At 49.9% G+C, this 24,169-nt stretch overlaps 2 protein-coding genes across 4 annotated transcripts in view; one reads left to right on the top strand and one right to left on the bottom strand.

Annotated features, from left to right (window-relative positions):
* Positions 1-208: 208 nt before the first annotated feature.
* On the top strand, positions 209-5,222 carry RBM15B (RNA binding motif protein 15B). Its single transcript, XM_066351421.1, has one exon. The coding sequence runs from the start codon at positions 327-329 to the stop codon at positions 2,997-2,999; it is 2,673 nt and encodes an 890-aa protein (XP_066207518.1). The 5' UTR covers positions 209-326; the 3' UTR covers positions 3,000-5,222.
* Positions 5,223-6,387: 1,165 nt separating this feature from the next.
* Positions 6,388-24,169, bottom strand: part of DCAF1 (DDB1 and CUL4 associated factor 1) — a 58,932-nt gene continuing 41,150 nt past the window's right edge. For all 3 annotated transcript variants that reach the window (XM_066351418.1, XM_066351419.1, XM_066351417.1), the window contains 10 exons: positions 23,335-23,533; positions 21,934-22,016; positions 21,317-21,401; positions 18,679-18,912; positions 18,000-18,093; positions 17,100-17,204; positions 16,809-16,882; positions 16,197-16,298; positions 10,951-11,203; positions 6,388-7,388 (listed from right to left, as the gene is read on the bottom strand). In XM_066351418.1, the coding sequence (XP_066207515.1) occupies positions 7,330-7,388; positions 10,951-11,203; positions 16,197-16,298; positions 16,809-16,882; positions 17,100-17,204; positions 18,000-18,093; positions 18,679-18,912; positions 21,317-21,401; positions 21,934-22,016; positions 23,335-23,533 (1,288 nt within the window). In that variant the 3' untranslated portion in view covers positions 6,388-7,329. The remainder of the gene's footprint in view (positions 7,389-10,950; positions 11,204-16,196; positions 16,299-16,808; positions 16,883-17,099; positions 17,205-17,999; positions 18,094-18,678; positions 18,913-21,316; positions 21,402-21,933; positions 22,017-23,334; positions 23,534-24,169) is intronic.

Below are 24,169 nucleotides of genomic sequence, written 5' to 3'. Positions count from 1 at the left end.
TGATAGCACGAAAGCTCGCCGCCGGGCTGCGCTCACCCTACTACCACTGGGTCACGTGGCATGGAACGGCGCAGTCCGATGACGCAGGCCAATGTAGCTTTCGCCCCGCCCACCTCTGGTCACGTGGCACGGCCGGCGCAGCCTGACAACGCGACGCCCAGCCCCTGGGCTCCGCTCCCGTCCCGCCCCGCCGCCGCGCCGAGTCCTTTTGTCCAAGATGGCGGCGCCGGGGGCGCTGCCTCCTCGGTTGCCGCTGCCGCCGCCGCCGCCGCCACCGCCGCTGTGAGGGGCCTGCGGGCCGCCCGCCCGCCCGCCGCGCCAGCGCCATGAAGAGGCAGAGCGAACGAGACTCGAGCCCAAGCGGGCGCGGCTCGTCATCGTCAGCTAAGCGGCCGCGGGAGCGCGAACGGGAGGCAGAGGCGGGCGGGCGGCGCGCAGCGCACAAGGCCTCGGGCGGCGCCAAACACCCGGTTCCGACGCGGACCCGCGACAAACCCCGCGGGAGCGGGGCCGGCGGGGGCGGGCATCGTGACGGCCGCGGCGCCGGGGACGCCAATCACCGTGCGAGCAGCGGCCGCTCCTCGGGCTCGGGCGCCGGCTGCGGGGGACGCGGTGGTAAGGCCTCGGGGGACCCCGGCACTTCAGGCGCTTCGCCCCGTTCGTCCCCTCTGCCGCCGCCTCCGCCCCCGCCGGGAGCGGAGCCCACGGGCCCCGGCTCCTCGGCGGCCGCGCCTGAGTACAAGACACTGCTCATCAGCAGCCTGAGCCCCGCGCTGCCCGCCGAGCACCTCGAAGACCGGCTGTTCCATCAGTTCAAGCGCTTCGGCGAAATCAGCCTGCGCCTGTCGCACACGCCGGAGCTGGGCCGCGTGGCCTACGTGAACTTCCGGCACCCACAGGACGCGCGCGAGGCCCGCCAGCACGCGCTGGCCCGCCAGCTGTTGCTCTACGACCGCCCGCTCAAGGTGGAGCCCGTGTACCTGCGCGGCGGTGGCGGCGGGAGCAGCCGGAGGAGCAGCAGCAGCAGCGCCGCTGCCTCCACGCCGCCCCCGGGGCCGCCTGCCCCCACCGACCCGCTCAGCTACCTGCCGCTGCACGGGGGCTACCAGTACAAGCAGCGCTCGCTGTCCCCCGTGGCCGCCCCACCCTTGCGGGAGCCCCGCGCCCGCCATGCCGCCGCAGCCTTTGCCCTGGATGCTGCCGCCGCCGCAGCCGTGGGGCTGTCCCGGGAGCGGGCTCTGGACTACTACGGGCTGTACGATGACCGGGGGCGCCCCTATGGATACCCAGCTGTGTGTGAGGAAGACCTGATGCCCGAGGACGACCAGCGGGCCACGCGCAACCTCTTCATTGGGAACCTGGACCACAGCGTGTCGGAGGTGGAGCTGCGACGGGCCTTCGAAAAGTATGGCATCATTGAGGAGGTGGTTATCAAGAGACCTGCCCGTGGCCAGGGAGGTGCGTATGCCTTCCTCAAGTTCCAGAACCTGGACATGGCACACAGGGCCAAGGTGGCCATGTCGGGTCGGGTGATTGGCCGCAACCCTATTAAGATCGGCTATGGCAAGGCCAACCCCACCACCCGCCTCTGGGTGGGGGGTCTGGGACCTAACACCTCACTAGCTGCACTGGCCCGGGAGTTTGACCGCTTTGGGAGCATTCGGACCATCGATCATATCAAAGGAGACAGTTTTGCCTACATCCAGTACGAGAGTCTGGATGCAGCCCAGGCCGCCTGTGCTAAAATGAGGGGCTTTCCACTGGGTGGTCCAGATCGCAGGCTGCGTGTGGATTTTGCCAAAGCAGAGGAGACTCGGTATCCCCAACAGTACCAGCCCTCCGCTCTCCCTGTGCATTATGAGCTTCTTCCAGACGGGTACACGCGGCACCGAAACCTGGATGCTGACCTGCGGGTGCGTGACAGGACCCCCCCACACCTCCTGTACTCGGACCGAGACCGGACCTTTTTGGAAGGAGGCTGGACCAGCCCTGGTAAAAGCTCCGACCGCCGAAACAGCCTGGAGGGCTACAGCCGTTCTGTGCGCAGCCGGAGTGGGGAGCGCTGGGGAGGGGACGGGGACCGGGGCCTGCCCAAGCCCTGGGAGGAGAGGCGGAAGCGGAGGAGCCTTTCCAGTGACCGTGGGAGAACCCACTCCCCTTATGAGGAGCGGAGCAGGACCAAGGGCGGTGGGCAGCAGGCTGACCGGGGCTCCGACCGCACCCCTGAGCGCAGCCGTAAGGAGAATCACTCCAGTGAAGGGACCAAGGAGTCAAGCAGCAACTCCCTCAGCAACAGCAGGCACGGGGCTGAGGAGCGGGGCCACCACCACCACCACGAGGCTCCGGATTCTTCCCACGGGAAGAAGACACGCGAGAGCGAGCGCAATCATCGGACCACTGAGGCTGAACCGAAGCCCCTGGAAGAGCCAAAACACGAGACCAAAAAGCTCAAGAATCTGTCCGAGTATGCCCAGACGCTGCAGCTGGGTTGGAACGGGCTTCTAGTGTTGAAAAACAGCTGCTTCCCAACATCTATGCACATCCTCGAGGGGGATCAGGGGGTGATCAGTGGTCTCCTCAAAGACCACACCTCTGGGAATAAGCTGACCCAGCTGAAGATTGCCCAGCGTCTGCGACTGGACCAGCCCAAGCTCGATGAGGTCACGCGGCGCATTAAGCAGGGGAGCCCTAATGGCTACGCGGTGCTGCTAGCCACCCAGGCCACCTCCAGCGGGCCTGGCACTGAGGGGACGGCCCTGGTGGAGCCAGGCCTGCAGAGGCGGCTTCTCAGGAACCTGGTCTCCTACTTGAAACAGAAGCAGGCGGCAGGGGTGATCAGCCTGCCGGTGGGGGGGTCCAAGGGCAGAGACAGCACGGGCATGCTCTACGCCTTCCCGCCCTGTGACTTCTCACAGCAGTACCTCCAGTCCGCACTGAGGACACTGGGCAAGCTAGAGGAAGAACACATGGTGATAGTTATAGTGAGAGACACTGCCTAGCCCAGACCTGTCTGCCAGCTCCACACTTGTGTCACAAAAGCAGTTATTTTAAAAATCTGCCCCCCACCTCCTACCCCCTTGGTTTGAATTTTCTGCTGGGTTGTTTTGGTTCATTCGGTGGAGGACAAAGTGCTGTTCTCCACCGAAACTAAGTTCTTAGGTTTGGGGGATTTTTTTACAGTGATGAGAAGGGACTCCTGCCATGTTGATTTCTAGTGTATGAGATATGTCTGCCGTGTTCTGTATTTTTTTATTTTTTGACTAACTGTATGGAAAGTTGTCAGTAAAGCCTTTGTCAGGATGGATTTTTAATCCTGTTCAGAGTCCTGGTTTAATCGAGTGTTTTCACAAATACGGAAGACCATCCCTACTGCATGCACAGAACGCCCCACGTCATCTTTCTGGCCCTGGTGTGTCTCAGTCCTGCTGCTTTGATGACAGCTCCTCAGCTCTTGGGGCTGATTCAGGACTGTATCCACATTGGATTTTAATCGTGGCAGAGGGCAGCTGGATATATACTATGCCGACTTAAGCAGAGCTCATGCACAGTAAGGGGTGAGTGCCTAAGGTCTGGAGCCAGCAGCTGTGGGAGTTTTTGGTTTGGGTGGTTCTGCCCTAAACATGCCTCATCAGTTTGAGCTGTAGCTGTTGGACAGTGCAGCAAATCCTACGGCCTTTTTGAAAGCAGGTGGTCTTTAGTAGCTGGTATGGTTTTGTAGCGCAGTCTTTTTTGATGCCCAGGGATCTGGTGCCACAGACCCATGTGGACTCCCTCTCATTCAGCTTTCCTTCTCGCCTTATGCGTCCACCCAGCAACACCCAGTTGGAGACAGAGCTGCCTCAAACTCCCAGAGATACTAGAGGCAGATGCTGGACTGGAGGGTGGGAAGTAGCTTTCCTTGCTTGTTCTTGAACTTGAGTTCCGGCTCTTCCTTTGGTTGTTCAGAGCTGATAGTATTGGCAGAGGAGGTCTGTGCCGAGTACCTAGCTGTGTGGGGAGCACAGAACCCCTGGCTGGAACGTTTCTGTGATGCTGCAGGAAGTGCAGCAGGTGAGGAAGAGGTGGTGATGTCACTGCCCAGGTACCGAGAAGGTGGAGACCCCTGGGAGGTCAGGGCCTCTTGGAGGTGTTGGACTGTGCTAGAGCTCAAAGCCGTCCATGCCGAGCTGGAAGGCCAAGGTGGCTTGAAGGATCACTGTCGTCAGGGCTCTGACAAGGTAGCATGACCAACACTGGCAAACGAAGTCAGTGTCATACAGCAGTTGTTACCATAGAACAAATACCATTGAATATATCTGTGGTAGTTTGGATGTTCCAAAACAGTGGTTATCAGGGCTGAGAGAGAACAAAGCTCCACGAGAGAAATGAGCCCTCAAACACCTAGGAGCCCCTGGCCCCATGAGCCGAGCCACGCTCTCCAGGTCCTGCTCGCAGCAGCGCAGGGGACAGCTAGGTGGGTTTGAGAATTCTTAAGGTGGAGCCTGAGGGTGCCTCTCCACAAGGTCAGTGAAAGAGCTGGGGTTTGGGGGTTTTTAGACCTTGGTGATTTAAAATAGACAGGCGCGGAGGGAGCACTGCTCTGGGCTTCAGCTGTGTTCAGGAAAATACGCGAGTTCATATAGAAGTGTTTAAGCAAGTTTGTGTCTCTGTACTTGAGCTGTGGCCGCCATTGCCAGGTGTCAGAGCATGTCGGCGGGGCACAGCAGGCACAGCCACGCCATCCTGCCGGAAGCAGGAGTGGGCCTCATCCCATTTAGAGCACTCGCAGGAGGGCCGGTTCCAAGGTACACTGCAGAGTCCCCTCCAGACCTGTGACACACTGGGTCGCAGGCCAGAGCTGTCCTGCAAGGTGCCTCCCGAGCAGGTGGGTGCTCAGGACATTGTGTCTATGAGCGTTCCCAGAAAGAAACTTAGAAAGTCTGGCTGTCCACCCTTCAGGGATCGTGTTCTCTGGCCACCAAGAGCTCAAGTTTTGGTGAAGAACCACAGCCCATTGTGGTCTTCCTCAGCTCTCCTCGACCGCTTCCCCCCTGACTCACACAACAGAGAGGTTCTGTGACCTTCTCAGAGGGCCTTGGCCGGCACTCACTGTGAGGGCAGCTCAGGTGGGCAAGGCCCTGTTCACAAGTCTGCCCAGAGAAAAAACGTGTTCGTGGCAGGTGTTCGGTGCCTCCCTGGGGTCGGGGTTCTTGTGTAGGGTGCTGGGTGCAGGAAAAATTCAACTTGAGGCAAAATTTGCCTCGTTGATGGACTGCTGCTGTTCTACGTGTTTCTCCCTAAGTGACTCGGCTCTGGGTCCTGGTAGAAGGAGAAAGAGGGCTGATGGTCCCTTAGGCTCTCAGGGCACTTCCCTAAGGGCGTGTTGTCAAGGCAACCTGAATGCTGCTTTCCTTTTGGAGATCCCCTCCACCGAGACCTGTGGTTGCTCCCAAGAGCCCCTGGCTCAGTTAATGACTAGTGCTTTTGCTGTTTACTTTTAAAACCTATTTTCTAATAACCCATTCAGCACCAGCAAACTGCTCTACTGGTTAGGTTGTAGTACCTATTTAAGCTGAGATATGAAGCAGCTTAGATCTGAGGCCTCTGCTAGAGGACCAAGAGGTGCCAGGCGACACAGATGTGCTCCGGTGGTATGGTGCTCTGAGCACAGCAGGGCTTCACCAGCCTCTGGTGAGTTAGCTGTCTTGTCTTGTTTCCTTCCCAACCAGATCTGTCCCCTCTTCTCTGAGCTAGACCCCTACATGATAGAAACCAAGCTGTTATTTGGGCAAACTCAAAAGGGAAAAAGGGACTAGGGTCTCCTACTACAGTGGGGGGAGAGGGGGCGGGGTGGGGGAGAGTGAGTTAAGCACCTGGTGCTGGCCCTGGCAGGAGCGCAGTATACCCTGAGGCCGATTTTAGGGGCCTCTGAAGTAGTATCTGTGCCCTCAGCCTGCCCACTCCCAGCTGCCCTAGACTGCCCAGACTGAACACCTGCTTCAGTCCACTGGGACTGCCTTTCCGGGACATGGCACTGAACTAACTGCCTGACTGCAGGCATGGCCAAAACACTTCCACTCCTAGCTCTGCCAGCTGGGCCCTCCAAAATGTCCCGGGCCCCGAACTTGCCAGCTCCTCCATACCTGTGCTCCAGAGCACCTTCCTGACTTGGGGCCCAGGGACAGATGTGCTCAGCCCAAGGGGCACTGACATAGTCTCGAGGGACAGCTGCAGGCCAGGGCAGGGCCAGCACTGAGCTGCTCCGTTCCCCAGTGTGCTTTCTTGGGCAGAAGGTGTTCTTACCACCATCCTGGACTGCCTCTTGGAAGGTATCTTTACTGCTTGGCCACAGAGCTGCAAGGAAAGGGACAGACCCCATTTGGTAAAAGAGGACAGGGAAAGGCCATAAACAAAGACAGACTTGTAGTTTATTTTGTATTTTTTTAAATAAATACATTTTACATTAAAGAAAAGGCCTTTGATTTGTAATTTCCACATTGGGGAGTAAGAGGAGGAAAAAAAAAGATTTTTTGAAAAACTGAAGGACAAAGTAAAAGAGGGAATGAACTCATATCCTAAGTTCCCTCAGCGCCCCGTGGCTCCCCGTGGCTCTGCTGCCCCAGACCATGAAGCTGGTGGTCGGCGTCCACTCCGCAAACCAGTGCCCCGTGGCTCCCCGTGGCTCTGCTGCCCCAGACCACGAAGCTGGTGGTCGGCGTCCACTCCACAAACCAGCGCCCCCCCCCCCACCTCCGGCAGTGGAACATGTTAACCTGACAGCGTACGAGGCAACAAACAGATTAAAAATCATATATTATATTTATAATAAAATATTCTTAATCCTTATCAATTTAAGAAACCACGATTTTCCTTTCCATTTAAATACGTATGTAAAAATGCCTCTATTGTTTAGACATCATTTTCTTCCACAGAAAATGAAATGGGACAAAGACTTCGTGGATATAAGTTCATACCCTCAGTTATAAATGCCTGGCTTTTTTTTTTTTTTCTTTTTACGTTTTATAAAAAACTATTTCTTGTTCTTTAAGTAAAGAACATTATACAAAGAAAATATATTGTGTAATAACCTCAGAGACATGTTTTTTTCCCTTGAGGAAAGCTGTCCATCCTGGGAAAAGGGGAGTAGACTAGGACCTAACCCCTGGTGTCCTGTGTGGTAGTTAGTTCTGGAAGGTCCTGGGTCCCAGTGAAAGTCTAAGCCATAGTCCTCTGAGTGCAGGCCATGCAGTTCCTTAAAAGACACAGCCCTGGGAGGAAAGGGAGGGAGGATGTTTTGAATTCATTTGACTCAGTTTCTCGCCTGCCAAAGATCCTCCACGCCACGGCTCCTCACTCATTCAGAGATAAGATGATGTCATCTTCCAGATCAGAGTTGTCAGAGCTGTCAGCTAAAAGGTAAGCAAAGGGAGAGGCCGGATTACACCCTGGGGCTGACAGGAAGCTTGCAGGTAGGAAGCACCTGCATATACACACATTTATATATATGTCTGAGCGAGGCTAATTACGTTTCTGAAAAGAGGAAAACACATCAATTAACTCCTTGGAGCTGGGGTCTGGAGAACAGACTTCTTGGCAACAGTGGTCACCCCTGGGACCTCGTGCTCTCTCATCTTTCAAAGGGCCTGGATGTGGTGTCCTCTGATTCCCAGAGGTTTGTCTTGCCTTGGAGGCCCAAAGGGACCAGGCAAGCCCCCTTCAAGCTTCTACCCATGGTGCTTTGAATGGCTGCAAAGGAGCAGGGCTGAGAGGAGCAAGGGGTGAGCCCCCACAGCCCTTGGGCCTCTGGGGTCCTTCAGGGATGGGCACAGGCCTGCCTAATCCCCAGGACCTGAGCCCAAGCAAGGAAGATTTCTTTTTAACTCCTTAGCCACTCTTCTCAAAAGAGCTCATAAAGACAGAGACTGTCACCCTGGGATTTGGTCCTCTGCGATCTGAACGTACTCTGCAGAGAACAAGCCCTCGAGGACACAGGCCAGCTGCCGCAGTAGGAGACCACTGCCTGACCAGCACTGGACAGAAACCTCGTCCCGAGCTCCTAAGGACTCCAGTCTGTGCCGCAGGAAGAAGTAAGGGGCAAGTCCCAGTGGTAACTCACAGGAGGCCAGGAAATGGTGTTAACACGGGCCCCAGGGAAGCGGGCAGACCCTGACCTGCGGCCCTGGAGCCCTTCCCAGAGGACAGGGGACAGCTACTGGCCCCACACAGTCCCTCATCAGCCCCCCCAGATTCTGAATCACCTCGGAAAGCTGAGGAAGAACAAAATCAGTTCCCAACCCTTCCCTCAACTACACTCTCCTTTAGGAAGAACACCGATGTGGACAAAGGAACCCCAAGGAAACATGGCCATGATTCAAGGGCGTCCTGACAGTAAGCCAGAGCTGGCTGGAAAACCCGTGTTCCTGTGTCGAAAAGGGCACAGCATGGCCTGACCTTATTGGTGAGGAGGGGAAAATGGTGGAAGGAGCAAAAGCTGACACCAGGCAGCTGCTCCAGCAGCCCCCAGCCCCCATGCAGCCAGAGCTCAGGAGGCAGCACCGGCAGGGGAGGGGCGAGGAAGGCCTGCCAGACAAGCGCATGTCCTGGGCCCACAGTGACCCCCCAAGTACCCCTGCCCTGAGCCACAATGCCAGGTCCCCTACCCGGCCCTGTCCGACCAGCAGCTATGTAGCTACTAAGAGCTTTAACAATTCTGCCTTGCATCTAGGGGCGGTAAATGCGGCTGGATGAGGATCACAACACAGCCTTTCAGCACGTAAGTGGCAGGCGCAGGGTTTGAAAGAGGACCTGTAGGGCCTGGGCACTCGCTCCCCTCCTGGTGTTCAGGTGTCAGGACTCCTTTTTCTGCCTTCCCCAGCCTTTTCTCATCCTCTGCGTGTTTAGGAGAGCCTGGTCAGGCCCTCGAGGCAAAGGCAGTCTGGATTAACCACAGTGTTTGCTCTGTGACACACAGGCTTTGGGGGCAGGACTGGCTGGATCAGAGAAACATGAGACCTCAGAGTCAGGTGTTTCTCTTCCCAGGGTGGGGTTCTGCACTGAGAAGCAGCACTAGTCTGGGACCCAGGGCCTACACAGGGCTAGTGGAGCACATGGTGTAGTCTTCCATAGTCTGGACGGCTTTCTTCATAGCCTGAAAGGGCTCCGTAGCCCCAAAGAGGAAGAGCTACTGCTCCAGAGGACAGGGTAAGGCTGAGTACCAGCAGACCAAGGGCACAGGGAATGTGCCCTCCGCTGCTGCAAGTGGCTGTGGGTCTCAAACAGAAAGAGCAAATGGAGTACACACTACAGATGCCACCTCCCTGTCACCCTCAGTTCTAGAGCCCAAGCTAAAATGTCCTCCACTGTCATCTACTGTGGCCTTTCTCCATCACAGATCTCCCCACCAGGCTAGTCATACTCTCACTGCTGATAGGATTAAGATTTTCCAGATTGTCCTGGGCTAGGAAAGATTTTTCTAAACTAAGCAGTAATTTTACAGGCCGAATATAAGTTTAGTGGCTTTATATTCTAATTAAGAATGGGGAAATTAAGGATACTCTCCTACTGGGGGCACCACCACCAGCTGCTCCTTTAGTCTACCTTACGATTTGTAACTGAAGGGAAATGGAACTTGTGCCCATGTGGCACTCTTCAGATGACAAAATGGTTCAGTAGTAAAACTTGCCCCTCTATTAATACTGTCATGTGTCCTTTGCCCCTCTGTCCCTCTTACCTGGCCTTCTGACCATGGGCACCAGGGACAAGACAAGTCCTCCACTGAATCACCTCAACCACCAATGTGGGAGCTGGTGAACAGCAGGTGGGCAGAGAAGGGACTACCCCAGAGGCCGTAGGTGAGCAAGACAGTCTCCCCTGAGCCAGCCGCCTTCAGTCTTAAGAGCCAGAAGCCCATCCGGCTCTCGTTCTCCTACCACCCCACACCAATGATCATATAAAAAGCAATCATTTACTACAAAAATGCTTGGCATCTCTTGGGCCTAGACTAGCACAGTAGAATTTTCTGTAATAATGCAAATGTTCTCTATTTGTGCTGTTCAATACGGTAGCCACAGAAAGCTACTGAGCCTGAAATGTGGACATATAAAGAACTAAATTTTAATTGCATGCATTAAAATGTTAATGGCCACGTAGAGTCCGTGGCTACTGTATGTTGTGTATCAGTTAGAATGCTGTGCCTGTGAGGATGCTAGCCACACAGGAAACGGCCACTCTCACAGGATGGCACTAGGCAGAACCAAGACCATGGCAAGCACGAGTCTGTCAATAGTGACATGTCACAGACAAGTGCCAAGTGTGAGTACAGCTGCAGAGCGAGCAAACTCAGAACCACTGCTGATTTATTTGGGGTTTGTTTTCATAATCAGGGACAACATAACCTCAGAAACCTGTCCTTATGGGAAATGACTGGGAGAACTGCAGCTCTTTCTAACTTAAAAGAAGGGGGGTGAGGAGAGGGAAGGAAGGAACCAAACAAAAGCCAAAGAAACACTTGCTCCCCGGCCTTGTGGCAGACTGGATCGGGCGCCTCCACAACGGAGCCTGTCTCTAGAGCTTCAGAGGGGAGGCCCAACAGGCGCCCCCACCTGCCCTCAGGAGGACAGGCGCTCAGGCCTGCCGTTCTGAGGCTCCCCCTCCGAGCCACAACCATGACCTTCCGTCTGCCTCTGGCTGCTCTCGCGGTCCCACAGGTGAGAGGCTGAAGCAGAGACGTGGGGCCCACACAGAGTAAGACACCGACTGTCTCTCCCAGAAACAGTCTCCACCCTTTGTTTTCAAGGTCAGAGCTGTTTGCTTACACAGTCTGACGGGAGAGCCGAGGACCAGAGGGGGAGACGCTGTCCTCAGGGGCCAGGGGCTTGAATGGACAGCTGAGGGGCACAGACCCTGCTGCGGCTCCCACACCGCTGCACAGCACTCAGTCCACACTCAGCCCTGCGGGGGTCGTGGACTTACTGTCCCCCAGGATCAGTTCCACTTCCTCGTCCGCATCCGAGTCTTCATCTTCCCCATCCTCTCCCTCCTCTAGAAGGTTTGCTAGCTCCTCGTCAGAGGGAGAAAAATCATTGTCCCCATCCTCCCCTGCATTCTCGTTGTTGTCATCTTCCTCCAACTCGGCTTCCAGCAGCTGGTCAGTGTCAAGATCATCTAGGTCATCAGTGTCATCGTCATCTTCATCGTCATCTTCTTCCTCCTGTTCTTCCTCTTCCTGGTTAAGAGAGCATTAGGCCCGTTAGGACAGATGCAGAGGCCTGACCCATGTGGACCACAGGGGAGACTGCCCTCCTTCCCAGAGGGCAGGGGGAGCTGTCAGTAGAGAGTAGCAGTGGAGGTTAGCACAGACCTCAGGGGCTGGAAGACTCAACAGGGACGGCTGAGACAGGCCTGTACATGCCCCCCAAGACACTCAGGATCTTGCAACACAGATACCAAAATTGCAATGGATAATGAGCTTTGATAGGGATTGGCTTGGCTCTGCTCTCATCAAATGCCTGAAGGCAGGCAGACTAGCAGCCCCAGGAACCAAATATTATGGCTGGAAAATAATCTGTATGTCTTCATACAACAATATAATGGTACAGTTCACTCCTTGTTGTCAATCTCTAAGCATTTAAGTGCAAGGGCAAAGGACAACCATTTTTTTGATCTATACATTTTACCTGAATAAAGCTTTTAAAGTAAAGAACAACCATTTATATAGGCACTTTACGCTCAACCATCTTCTCAGATGGCACCTGACCATTCAGGCTTCTGACTTCTTTTTGCTAAGGGGAAAAGGCAAATTCAAAGGTGTTGCTCACAGGTGCTGCACCCCTGAGCCATGTAAGTCACACCTGGAACATCTGAGAAGACCTGACAGCAGATATCCAGACTAGGACAACAAAATTTTAAATAGCAAATGACTCCTATGAAAATGAAGCTCTAATTTTAAAATCAGGTGAAGCACACAAAGGAAAGGGAATTTTTTTTAAAAGGCCAGTTCAGGAAAGACGAGAGGAGAAATATAGGGAGCCTGACCAGGCAGTGGCGCAGTGAACAGAGCGTCAAACCTGGGACATGGAAGACCCAGGTTTGAAACTCCGAGGTCACCAGTTTGAGCACAGGGTTGCTGGCTTCAGCCCAAGGTCACTGGCTTGAGCAAGAGATCACTCACTCTGCTGCAGCCCCCACCCCACCCCCGGTCAAGGCACATGTGAGGAAACAATGAAGGAACAATTAGAGACTAAGGAGCTGCAACGAAGAATTGATGCTTCTCATCTCTCTCCCTTCCTGTCTGTCCCTACCTGTCCCTCTCTCTGTCACAAGAAAAAAAAAAAGACAGTAAATATAGCAAAAGGTGACTGCATGATTCTAGGAGGACATGTGAATCAACAGAATTAAGGAAACTTGCTTAAATATAGTCTTACCCCACTAACAAGTATCTACAGAGTGAAAACACTACTAAGGACTTAAGAGTAAAAAGGTTTTGAACTGACGCCCTTCAGATGAATTGCACCGGACAGTCCAAGGATGGTGATATCAGTGTGTAGTGAAGGTGCTCTGACCCTGAGAGATCCAAAAGCATCATTAGGGCCCTCTCGAGCCTGCTGTACTTGACCCTAATTGTCCATGCTGTGGAAGCTTCTTTTCCTTCCTGTACAAGAGTCAGAAGTCCTAATTACCACTCTCACCACCACCCCGCCCCTTTATTTATTTATTTTTAATTTTTTCTGAGAGAGAGAGGAGCATCGAGTTGTTCCTGTATGTGCCCTGACGGGGGATCAAACCAGCAACCTCTGCGCTCTGGGACAACACTCGAACCAACTGAGCTATCCAGCCAGGACTTAACTTTCTATTTATTTATTGATTTTTAGAGAGACAGAGAAGAAGGTAGAGTGGAGGGGGAAGGGAAGCATTCATTTGTCGTTCCACTCAGTCGTGCATTCATTGGTTGCTTCTTGTGTGGGATTCTGCCCTGGGATCAAACCCCACAACCTTGTCATTTTGGGACGACACACTTAACCAACTGAGTTCACCAACCAGGACTCTTACCCACTTTTTAATATTGCTCTCCTTAACCTCTCAGAAAGAACATTAACCAAAGAAAAAGAACCAATCTTGTTCCTGACACAAGCCTGCCTAGAGAGGGTGGCATGAGAAGAGAGAACACTTCAGTTTTCCTTTGTGGTGGTCTCTTGCTCCCACAGCCAGCCACCAAAGGGGCACCTCCCATCACTCCACATCTAGTAGAAGAGTGAGGCCAAACCCAAACATAGCCCTCCAACTCCCAAGGTGTCTAGGGCAATGCTCATTTCTCTTCTTGACCTCCTACTCAAAGACACATTAGGTATCACATGAACTCAGGTGACAGTCCCCAGAGAAGACTACTGCCCACTACCTCAAACTACAAGGATGTGGGAGAATAGGGGTAATGGTACTGATATCTTAAACTCGTTTTTGCTTCAGATGTTCAACACATAACATGAAAGAGACCCGAGACCGAACTGGTGCTATCGTAATGACCTGCAGTGATAGTGGTAGTAATGAATGAACTCATGGGGGATGGGACCATCTGCAGCCACCAGTATCACTGTAATAAACCCACAGTAGAGAGCACCTCCATTATCTACTCAAGGATAAAGTACAGCTTGATTCATAACAGCTAAAGTGGAAAAGAATATGCATTATGGGCTTGACCAGGCAGTGGCAGAGTGAATAGAGCACTGACCTGGAACGCTGTGGACCCAGGTTCGAAACCCCGAGGTCGCTGGCGTGAGTGCAGAATGGCCAGCTTGAGTGTGGGACCTTGAACCCAAAGGTCAATGGCTTGAGCAAGGGGTCACAGGCTCAGCTGGTGCCCCCTCGTCAAGACACGTATGAGAAAGCAATCAATGAACAACTAAGGTACCACAACTATGAGTTAATGCTTCTCATCTCTCCCCTTTCCTGTTTATCCCTGTCTGAATTTTTTTTTAAAAAAAAGGCAAACCCTGAAGCCCTGAGGGAGGCTCTGCTCTGACCTGACAGTGCCTACCAGTGACCCCACACACAGAAGAGTCTCCTTTCCTCACTGCTCAGCCCATTCTGGAGACTGAATCATTCCTCAGCACAACAAAATGCACGCTTAGCCAGGCGGAACATTCCACAAAATATAGCAGAGACCAAGACAGCACGCACAGAGGACTGTGAGGTGAGTCTGTTTTCGCTTTCTGATCACAAGTGAAAGCACACTCAGCCACTAGAGGACAAACTAAGGTTCATACCCTGTAAGGTCCAATAGTGGTACACACATCTAAACCTCACACTGACAGAACAAAACATCCTTCTCCAGTACTTTCCTGTCAGAGAGAAACGCGAGTCATTCACCCATAGTGTTAGACTTCATCCAAAAAATACTTTCAAAATTACCATTTCCAAAAAGTGTTGCTTTTAAAAACTTCTTTTAAATCTTAAGTACAAACTCTTTGAGAAGGACACTAAAAAGCTATTCCATTAGCCCCAACCAGTGAACACGATTTACCAGTGCAGGGAGGGAGGGACACAGGGAAAGAGCTACAGCAGAGCAAACACAGGAAGGTGTGGCTTCCCTCGGCCTACAGCTGCCCCTCCCAACCCAAGCACCTCTGTCCCCTCAGAGGTGACACCACAGTGAAAGGGGAAACAAAACAAAATGAACCCAAGATCTGGAAAAAGATAAATATTTATCTCCTTTAATGTCTGCAATAAGAAAGTAAAACACTAGTCATTTACTTTTACCTTTATATTACCCAGCAATAAATATTTCTCAGATTAGACAAGAATCTGGTCAGGAGAGTACAGACTTGGAAAAAGAATGTGGTTGTGAGCCCAATAAATAGGGAAGATCTGCTCAAACTCTTGAGATTCTGACACACCACGTAGGCACGCAGCCAGCACAGTATGATCATAAATTAAAATCCCCTATGAAAAGGAAAAGCTAACACCCTGTGGGACATACTATCTACTCACATTTCATAAACGTTTAATCTCTCAAAAGCATCAAAATCTTATCTTGGCCCTGGCTGGTTGGCTCAGCGGTAGAGCGTCGGCCTGGCGTGCGGGGGACCCAGGTTCGATTCCCGGCCAGGGCACATAGGAGAAGCGCCCATTTGCTTCTCCACCCCCCACCCCCTCCTTCCTCTCTGTCTCTCTCTTCCCCTCCTGCAGCCAAGGCTCCAGTGGAGCAAGGAATGGCCCGGGCGCTGGGAATGGCTCCTTGGCCTCTGCCCCAGGCGCTAGAGTGGCTCTGGGCGCGGCAGAGCGACGCCCCCTGGTGGGCAGAGCTTCGCTCCTGGTGGGCGTGCCGGGTGGATCCCGGTCGGGCGCATGCGGGAGTCTGTCTGGCTGTCTCTCCCCGTTTCCAGCTTCAGAAAAATACAAAAAAAAAACAAAGAAAAAAAAAAACCTGATGATTGATGCTTCTCATCTTTCTCCGTTCCTATCTATCCCTCTCTCTGTCTCTGTAAAAAAAACAAAAACGAAAATAAAAAACAAAACAAAACAAAAAAATCTTATCTTTACCTAGAAACTCTGCTCTGTTATTCTGAAACACAGACTGCCTTAAAACTGAGAAAACGCAAACCAGAGCTTGATTAAGGTTGAGCCGTTTCTACCATCTCGGCAGTCTCTTGTTTTGAACTGACACTGAAGTAGTCAGATAGCTGTTATTCTGAAGTCAGCCAGGGCACTGGGCCCAGTGTGAGCCCAAGGAAATCTCAAACACAGACTCAGAGATGGCTACCCTACAGATTAATTTACAGTGGAACTCACAGGACCATCAGGAACTGGTTCAAGTTTTGTCATGATAAAATCTACTTTTGCCCGGTTGGTTAGAGCATCGTCCCAAAGCACAGAGGTTACTACTGTAGTTCCATCTCTCGTTAGGGCACATACAGGAGCAGATCAACGTTCCTTTGTTTGTGTCTGTGTCTCTTCTTCCCCTACCTCAAAATCAGTTTAAAAAAATTTTTTTAAGATTAAAAATAAAATCTACTTTCTTCTAAGTTTCGTATTCGTACCTGGTTAAAATTTTGTGATAACAAAGTCTATGTGCTTCTGAGTTTCAGTGATTAAGGGCAGATGACAGCCTTCAGAATATGCCAATAGGTAGCAACGGCTGTCCTTTAAAGCCCCTGTAGCCAAAAGCAGAAGAGCATGGCCTCCATAAAATGGCTCAGCAGGAAGAAATCTCCAAGGCTACTGACCTGGTCCTCCTCTTCATCCTCATCCTCCGCCAGACGCTGCCTGCCCACTTCGTACAGCCTGCACACTGTGTCCATGTTGAGAGCATCCATGCTGCTCTGGTTCTGAAAGAGAACACCCAGTCCACAGAGCGGTGAGTCTTCAGAAGACCCAGCACAGCCACACCTCGGCTCTGACTGGCACCCATGCACCTTGTCCCTGTAGCTATTGGAGCTTCCAATATCCAAAATTCTTGAGCTGACTCTGAAAATGGTATGCCTGTGACACAGAAAAGGAAAGAACAGGGTGAGGAGGCTTGGCCAGTGAGGGACACAGACACAGGAGACCACCGTCCTCAGAACAAACCTGTCTTGCTCTGGTGAGAGACGACACCTCTGAAAGAAGGGATGGCGTATGGGTCCGGGACAACAGGAGATAAGACACGCCACACTGTTTCATATTAACAGTTATTATGTCACTTACACTGTATATCTCCCAAACGCCACCAAATTAGATCCTCAATAATCTACCATCAGGAATGCATCAACTTTTAAGATCTCTTACACCAAACAAAATGCCTGAAGTAACCCTAGACACCACGACAAAGGTGCAGGGTTTCTGCCGGCTCCCTTTACCTCAATGACAGCAAGGTAGCAGTCCTTGGTGTCTGTGCACAGGTCAAAGATGTTCCGTTTCACATCAATGGTTGCTGGAAAACAGAATGTGACAAGACTCAGGACTGGACTACTGCTGTACCCTTTAAGTCAGCTTTTCCTCTAAAGGAACTCAAAGTGATTGTTCAAAAATACTTTCGTAATCCCTCTGCTTTTCAGTGAAAAATTACAGTCCCCCCAGAAAATGGAGGATCTTAACTAAGGAACACCAAAATAGAACAAAATGATCGAGGTCTGCTCCTTCACGCTCACCTATAGGTTTGTAATCAGTTGCATTAAATGTTCGGAAGGACGACCCAAAAGGGCTTTTCATCCGCTCCTCCATTAGGTCGTCTTCATCATCCGCTTGCAGCATAGCTAGGGGGGGGGAGGAGAAGGGGGCAGGGGAGCAGAACACTATCAGAATCCAAACACCCTATCCAGTGTTCTCCTTGCACTTCGTAACTGACTGTGCAAACGGCACCCTCTCCCGCTCCCTCAGCTCCCAGAAAGTGGTAACAGGGTGCAGGCTTAGAGCAGGGGTTGGGAACCTATGGCTCACGAGCCAGATGTGGCTCTTTTGAAGGCTGCATCTGGCTCGCAGACAAATCTTTAATAAAGAAAATAATAATGTTAAAAATATAAAACATTCTCATGTATTACAATCCATTCATTTCCTACCGCTCATGTTCATGGTTGCGGGTGGCTGGAGCCAATCACAGCTGTCTTCTGGGACAACACCAAATTTTTATTGGATAATGCCTAACGTACACGGGTCGTTGTATGGTTCTCACGGAATTACATTTTAAAATATGTGGCGTTCATGGCTCTCTCAGCCAAAAAGGTTCCCGACCCCTGGCTTAGAGCATCACAAAACAACACATGCAAAGCTCTCTTTTAAGTTCATAATGACACACATATGGAATCTGGTATGTCAGATTTCTTCCTATACAAGATTTACTTGTTATCTTCAAAGCTAGTGGCCTTTCACCCTAAATCAACATTATTTTCACCTTCTCTTTTGTCACCATTTATATGTCATTTTATCTTTTATGCTACAACTTTCAAATGCTTTCCAATTCACATATGAGAGCACTTTCCAAAAAGGAAGTATCAAACTAAGTGAGGGGGGAATGAGGGGAGAAAGAAAATAAGAAAAACAGAGTTTCTTACCTCCATACATCACTGTCCCCGTGTGGTTAAACACCACGCGACACTGATCCAGAGCAGGAACTGTGTGTAAAAGATGGAAAGTACGAAGGTCCCACTAGGAGAGCAGTGGTCAAGAAAAACTACTTTATTTATTTTAAGAAAAACTGTTTTACACAAACTTCCTGTCTAACCTCCTGGGGGAAATTCTGAAATATCACTCTTCCCTCTCACTGATAGGGACTAATGTTTTGAAAGTCACGGAGACCAGGGTGAAATAAAAGCACGTCAGTAACGCCCCTGCAGATCTTCAGCACCCTCTAGTACATGAGAGCTGCAGGAGTTCCCTTCCTCTCAACAGCACAACTTCATTTTGCTCTCATGCCTAGCAAATGATTTCTACAGAGCAAGAGTAAAATCTTTCTGAAGACAGAAGTCAATTCAATACTTGGGAAAGTGGAAGGCAGACATCTGGTCAATTTTTCCAACACAAAGAAAACGTGCTAGTGAGTCATTGGTCATTACCAACACTGACACAAGTCAACTGAAGATGTACTAACACTTCAAACCAAAGGAGACACACCAGATTAGTACCTGTGTGGGACCTATAATAGATACTTTAAACAGAGAGTGACAGAAAAATAAGTCATTTCTGTATCACAAACTAGGTGAGTGGCAAATAAGACATGGGTATAAAGGATACAATCTCAGTATTGATGATGACCTCCAGCCCATTCGGATGGAAAACGCCACTGATGTTCATGTTGAACTTGTCAAACTTGTGGATGGCCTGTGCAGAGCGGACATCCCAGAGGACGCCATCGTTTAAGACAAGATCATCTGTAGGGTTAAAGGTGGCACAGTTCCTCTTGTAGTTGTTGGCAAGATCTGGGTTAAACAGAGTCAACAGCTTGTTGCCAGTCTGAATATCATAAATCTTTAGAGAAGAAGGGGTGGGAAGAGAAAAATCAGACCGATCCATCCACTGACAAATTCAAACAGAAGCTGTGTAAAATATCTCTCCCATGCTTTCCAAAACCCACCAAAATTACAAAAGCCTTAATATTTTAAATAACTGGAAAATAGGAAGACCACAGAATCCCAGCAAAGTTTAAGTGCTTCAGTTCCCATTCAAGGTTTGAAGTCTTCCCAAGTATGAAAATGAGAAGTGAAACTGCAATGAGGGGAAAACCCTCTTCTCCCCTCCCCCTTTTCAAGAAATAGAAAGTGTTTCTAAGATTGAAACTGAGAAATTCTCATATGGATTGACCAACAATTATCCATAGAATACTCTTAAGGGTTACTTTTTGAAAAAAGACATCAATGAAATACCTTTTTCTCTCTAAAATCTCCCAATGTACGTATTTTAGCCCTACAATGCTACAGTTCTGAAGTCTGCTACAGTGTGCAACCCATGCAGAGACCAGATCTTTCCCATCACTCTTTCCTAAAAATCCTCCTTTTATAGGAACAAGTAGGAGACACCACAAGGAACAAACATATCCAGATCATGGGACAAGACAACTAGCCTGGTCTCTTCAAAAGTCAATGTCATGAAAACTGGAGAAATGGTTCTTGGCTTTAAAACATTAGTGAGACATAACAACCAAATGCACATGTGAATCTTGGCTGGATCCTGGTTCAAAAAAAAACAAAAAACATTTGAAACCAAACATATCAGGAACAACTGGGAAAACTTGAGTATGAAATGGATATTAGATGATATTTGGGAATTACTATAAATTTTCTTCAATTTGATAATAGAGTATAATTATGTAATAAATGTCCTTACTGTTAGGCTATACATGCTGTAAGACAGGGATAACACCATGATGTTCACAAGTTACTTTCAAATGATTCAGAAAAACACACATACATTTATTTACACAGAAAGAAAATATGGCAAATTATTAAATTGATGAATCTAGGCAGTAGATGTATATAACTGTTCTTACAGCTCTTCTATATATTTTAACATTTTCAAGTTTGGGAAGAACCCTTCACTACCCGTACCCCCACCTCATGCTACTAGCCACTTCTCTATTTGTTTTTCACCAAAACACTTCAAAAGACTCATCTCTCATACTCAGTGCCGTCCACTTCCGTCTGCCTGTTCTCTCTTGAACCTAACCAGATTCTACCCATGGAGACTTGTACAGAATGAGCTCTTGACAAAGTTAACAACGACCTTCAAGTTAACTCAAAAGGTCATCTCCCAATTCTCAGCTTATGCAACTCATCAGTTGTTTCTGACCCAACTGATCAATCCTTTCTCAGGAGTCTTCCCTGTCTCCTAGGGCTCATCTTTCTCCTGGGGTCTCCTCTGCTGCCTTACTGGCCACTCTCTGGTCTCCTTCCCAAGTTCCTCCTCACTTGGCAACTTCTAAATACTGGCATGTGCCATGACCCTGTCTCATACTTCTCCAGCTTCCTTAGCAATCTGATCCAGGTTCACTGTCCACACAACTCCTCTATTTACACCTCCCATTCCACACCTCTCTCCTCAACTTCCAATCTGTATATTCAACTGGCCATTCCCTACCTGAATGTCTAAGAGAATCACAAACTTCATGTGTCTAACACCCCAGGGCCCAGCCCCCTGCAGTGCTCACATGTCACCTGGCATAACACCCTCCTGCCTGGCAAGCCTGCTCTTCTACCTTCACAGAAACCACACTCACACTTTCAAGAACTTTAAATGCAGTCATGTGTCCTCTGCTCGCCCTCCAGAGTCTTCACCTCACTCAGAGGTAAAGCCAAAGGTCTGAACAACAGTCTGCAAGATACTACATGACAAGTCCCCAGTGACCTCCTCTCTCCCCTACCTCCCCAGTAAGAGCTCGCTCCCTGCCATCCCCCCGTAAGACACTTCCCCCGATTTCTGCACAACACCCACACTTCCGTCAAGACGCAGCTCAGGAACTTCCCAGTCCAGGACCCTGACTGTCCCAGACAGTCCCACACACCGCTAACAAGCACTGCCTCTTACCCTGCTTTCTGTTCTTCAACAGCACTTACCAGCTGACGTTCCTTATGTCCACTTTTTTATTTATTGTCTCCCCAGTGAGGTTCCATAAAGGCAGGGACTTTATTTCATCTACAACTTAGTATTTTAAAGTATCTGCTGTGCTAATGACATCTTCCTCAAATTGCCAGATTAAGTTCCTGTTCATGCTTTTTACACTTTTCCCAGATACCTTAGAACAACTTCATTATACTTCTAGACTCTAACTACTCAATAATTTCTAGCTGCCAACAGGACTTATGTCCTCACATTCACTCCAGAAGATGTCAGTATAAATAGGCATAATCAGTGTGAAAGCAGTGAACTCAGTACTCACATGGGCAATGTCTCCTTTCGTGCCTATGACCCGATCCTGGGAGTGCTTACTGAACTCCACGTAGTGATCTTCTGTGAAGGAATGCCTGTGGACAAACAGAAGGATTCAAGCGATGCTCCTTTGGGGCACACTCACTCAATTGATCGAAAATAAGAGTGATCCTCAGGCTCCTGGACAACTATACTCACCTGAACATACATGCTCAGCTCCCCAAGAGGAAATTATACACTCAAACAAAAATCCCCTTCATCCAAGCAGCTCCAAAGTAATTAACAGGAAATACTTGGTTAAAGAAATGGCTAATAAGGCACATGTGCCTTTGAAATATGCCCCAGCAAAAAGTATCATTGTCACATGTGAATGTGAGGAAATAGAGAGATGTGCCACTGTGGACCAGTGAAGAGTCTGTGTGACGGGAGTGTCCAGACCTAGTAAGAATGCCTGGAAATTAGGAAAGGCAAAACCTTATGTTGTGAAACAGGAGCCATAGATGAGGAAGAGAGAAATTAACAAGGACTCACAGCATTTCTCTTTTCTGAAAGGCTCGAAGTATGATAGGGGCTATAATTGCGTAACCTGTTAAACACAGCGACTAGATTGTAAAAGGAGGTACATACTTCATGTCGAATACTGATTTCATTCCCCAAAGTGCAGAGAGAGGCTGGCTCCAGGTAGCAGATGTCAGCAGCAAGGACCCATCCTAAAAGAAGGAGGCCCAAGGTGGGTCACTGTGTGTTTGTATACATCCAGATGTCACTATACATCATTAGCATTTTAAAACAGAAGTTTAGTCTGACCAGGCAGTGGTGCAGTGGATAGAGCATCGGACTGGAACACGAAAGACCCAGGTTCAAGACCCCGAGGTTACCAACTTGAGCGTGGGCTCATCTGGTTCGAGCAAGGCTCACCAGCTTGAGCTCAAGGTTGCTGGCTTAAGCAAGGAGTCACTCAGTCTGCTGTAGCGCCCCGGTCAAGGCACATATGAGAAAGCAATCAGTGAACAACTAAGGAGCCGCAATGAAGAATTGATGCTTCTCATCTCTCTCCCTTCCTGTTTGTTTGTCCCTATCTGTCCCTCTGTCTGACTCTGCCATAAAAATAAATAAATATATAAAATTTAAAAGTTTAAAAAATATTATTGAATTATAAAGAAAATAAAGAACTCCCAGGAACCAAGAAATGATCAGAAGCCGCTAGGATTTTAAGTACATGCACCTGCAGTGTCCTAAAAAATAATTAAGTTTAAGATAATATAAACCCTCCTGAACTAGTAACATAAAATACACTAGCTACAAAGATAAGGGGTAAACAACTTGGGAAGGCATCAAGAAGGTTTCTCATTTCTCACTATCTGGCCCTATTCCTCAGTCTTGAAATATCAGTCAACTGAAACATTTGTTAGACTTGTCAGCTAGGACTCTGAAAGGTTTTTGAAATAGAAAACTCAAAGGGTAAACCTCCTTTACTCTAAAGTCAGGAAAAGTACCCTCGTCATCTGAACAGTCCTGACTTCTAGGAATAGCAAAGGTGTCAATTCAATCCCCAAATAATACTAATACACTATGGCCCCACTGGAATCATAAAATGCTTATTTTCCTAAAAAATCACAGCACTCTGAGGTTTTTGACATAAAATGAAAAAAAATTTTTTTTTTTTGGAAAATTTTTATAATCATAGTTGATCTCAGTTTCCAACTAAGGCAAATTAAAATATACACCAATCTATACATATATACTTACATCTATAGATAAACAGATACACAGAAAGATCACCTCCAGTCTTAGGGGCTGGCAAACTTTTACTTAGAAGGCCCAGTGAAAACTTCCCGCTCTGCGGGCCATGTGGCCGCTCCTCGGTGCTGCCCCTGCAGCAAAGGCACAGCCACAGACAGTGCCCATGTATGCACGGCCATGCTCCAATAATCCTTCATGCTCAAATACAGGCAGCCAGCCAGCGGGGCCGGAGGTCACCAACCCATCTTAGAAGAATGACAGGACGACCTAGGATGGGACCCTCACCCTGGAAGGTTCAAGGTGTGTGATGGCTGAGTTGTGACAGTTATAGCTGGCCTCCTCCTGTCCACTGAACACATTGTAGAGCTTCAGCTGCCCGGTACAGGTACCGAGCATCAGGAACCGCTCCCGTGCTGAGAACGCACAGCAGGTGAACCCGCTTTCGTCCTCATTGGCTTCCCGGAACACGGAAATAGGCCGAAACCTAAGCCAGAAAAAAGAGGGAGAAAACTCTACTAGAAAGATGAAAGAAAAAATAGAGCATTTGTTTCAAATACCTTCTGCCAACATATCACATGATCTTTGGTAGTCCATTTTCATTGAGAGAAAAGGACCTCCACCCACATATTTAAACAATTAACTAAAACCCAGGTTCAAAACGTGTAATCCCATGACCTTTACCTAAGATTTGTAAAGAACCAAAAGAGGGCCCTGGCCAGTTGGCTCAGCGGTAGAGCGTGCAGAGGACCCGGGTTCGATTCCCGGCCAGGGCACACAGGAGAAGCGCCCATTTGCTTCTCCACCCCTCCGCCGCGCTTTCCTCTCTGTCTCTCTCTTCCCCTCCCGCAGCCAAGGCTCCATTGGAGCAAAGATGGCCCAGGCGCTGGGAATGGCTCTGTGGCCTCTACCTCAGGCGCTAAAGTGGCTCTGGTCGCAACATGGCGACACCCAGGATGGGCAGAGCACCGCCCCCTGGTGGGCAGACATCCGCCCCTGGTGGGCGTGCCGGGTGGATCCCGGTTGGGCGCATGCGGGAGTCTGTCTGACTGTCTCTCCCTGTTTCCAGCTTCAGAAAAATGAAAAAAAAAAAAAAAAAAAGAACCAAAAGAGGAGACAACCT

The sequence above is a fragment of the Saccopteryx leptura genome, chromosome 10 (genome assembly GCF_036850995.1).
Source record: "Saccopteryx leptura isolate mSacLep1 chromosome 10, mSacLep1_pri_phased_curated, whole genome shotgun sequence".
Taxonomy (NCBI): Eukaryota; Metazoa; Chordata; class Mammalia; order Chiroptera; family Emballonuridae; genus Saccopteryx; species Saccopteryx leptura.
Note: the sequence above shows the minus strand (reverse complement) of the source record. Positions and strands in the feature narration are given on the sequence as shown.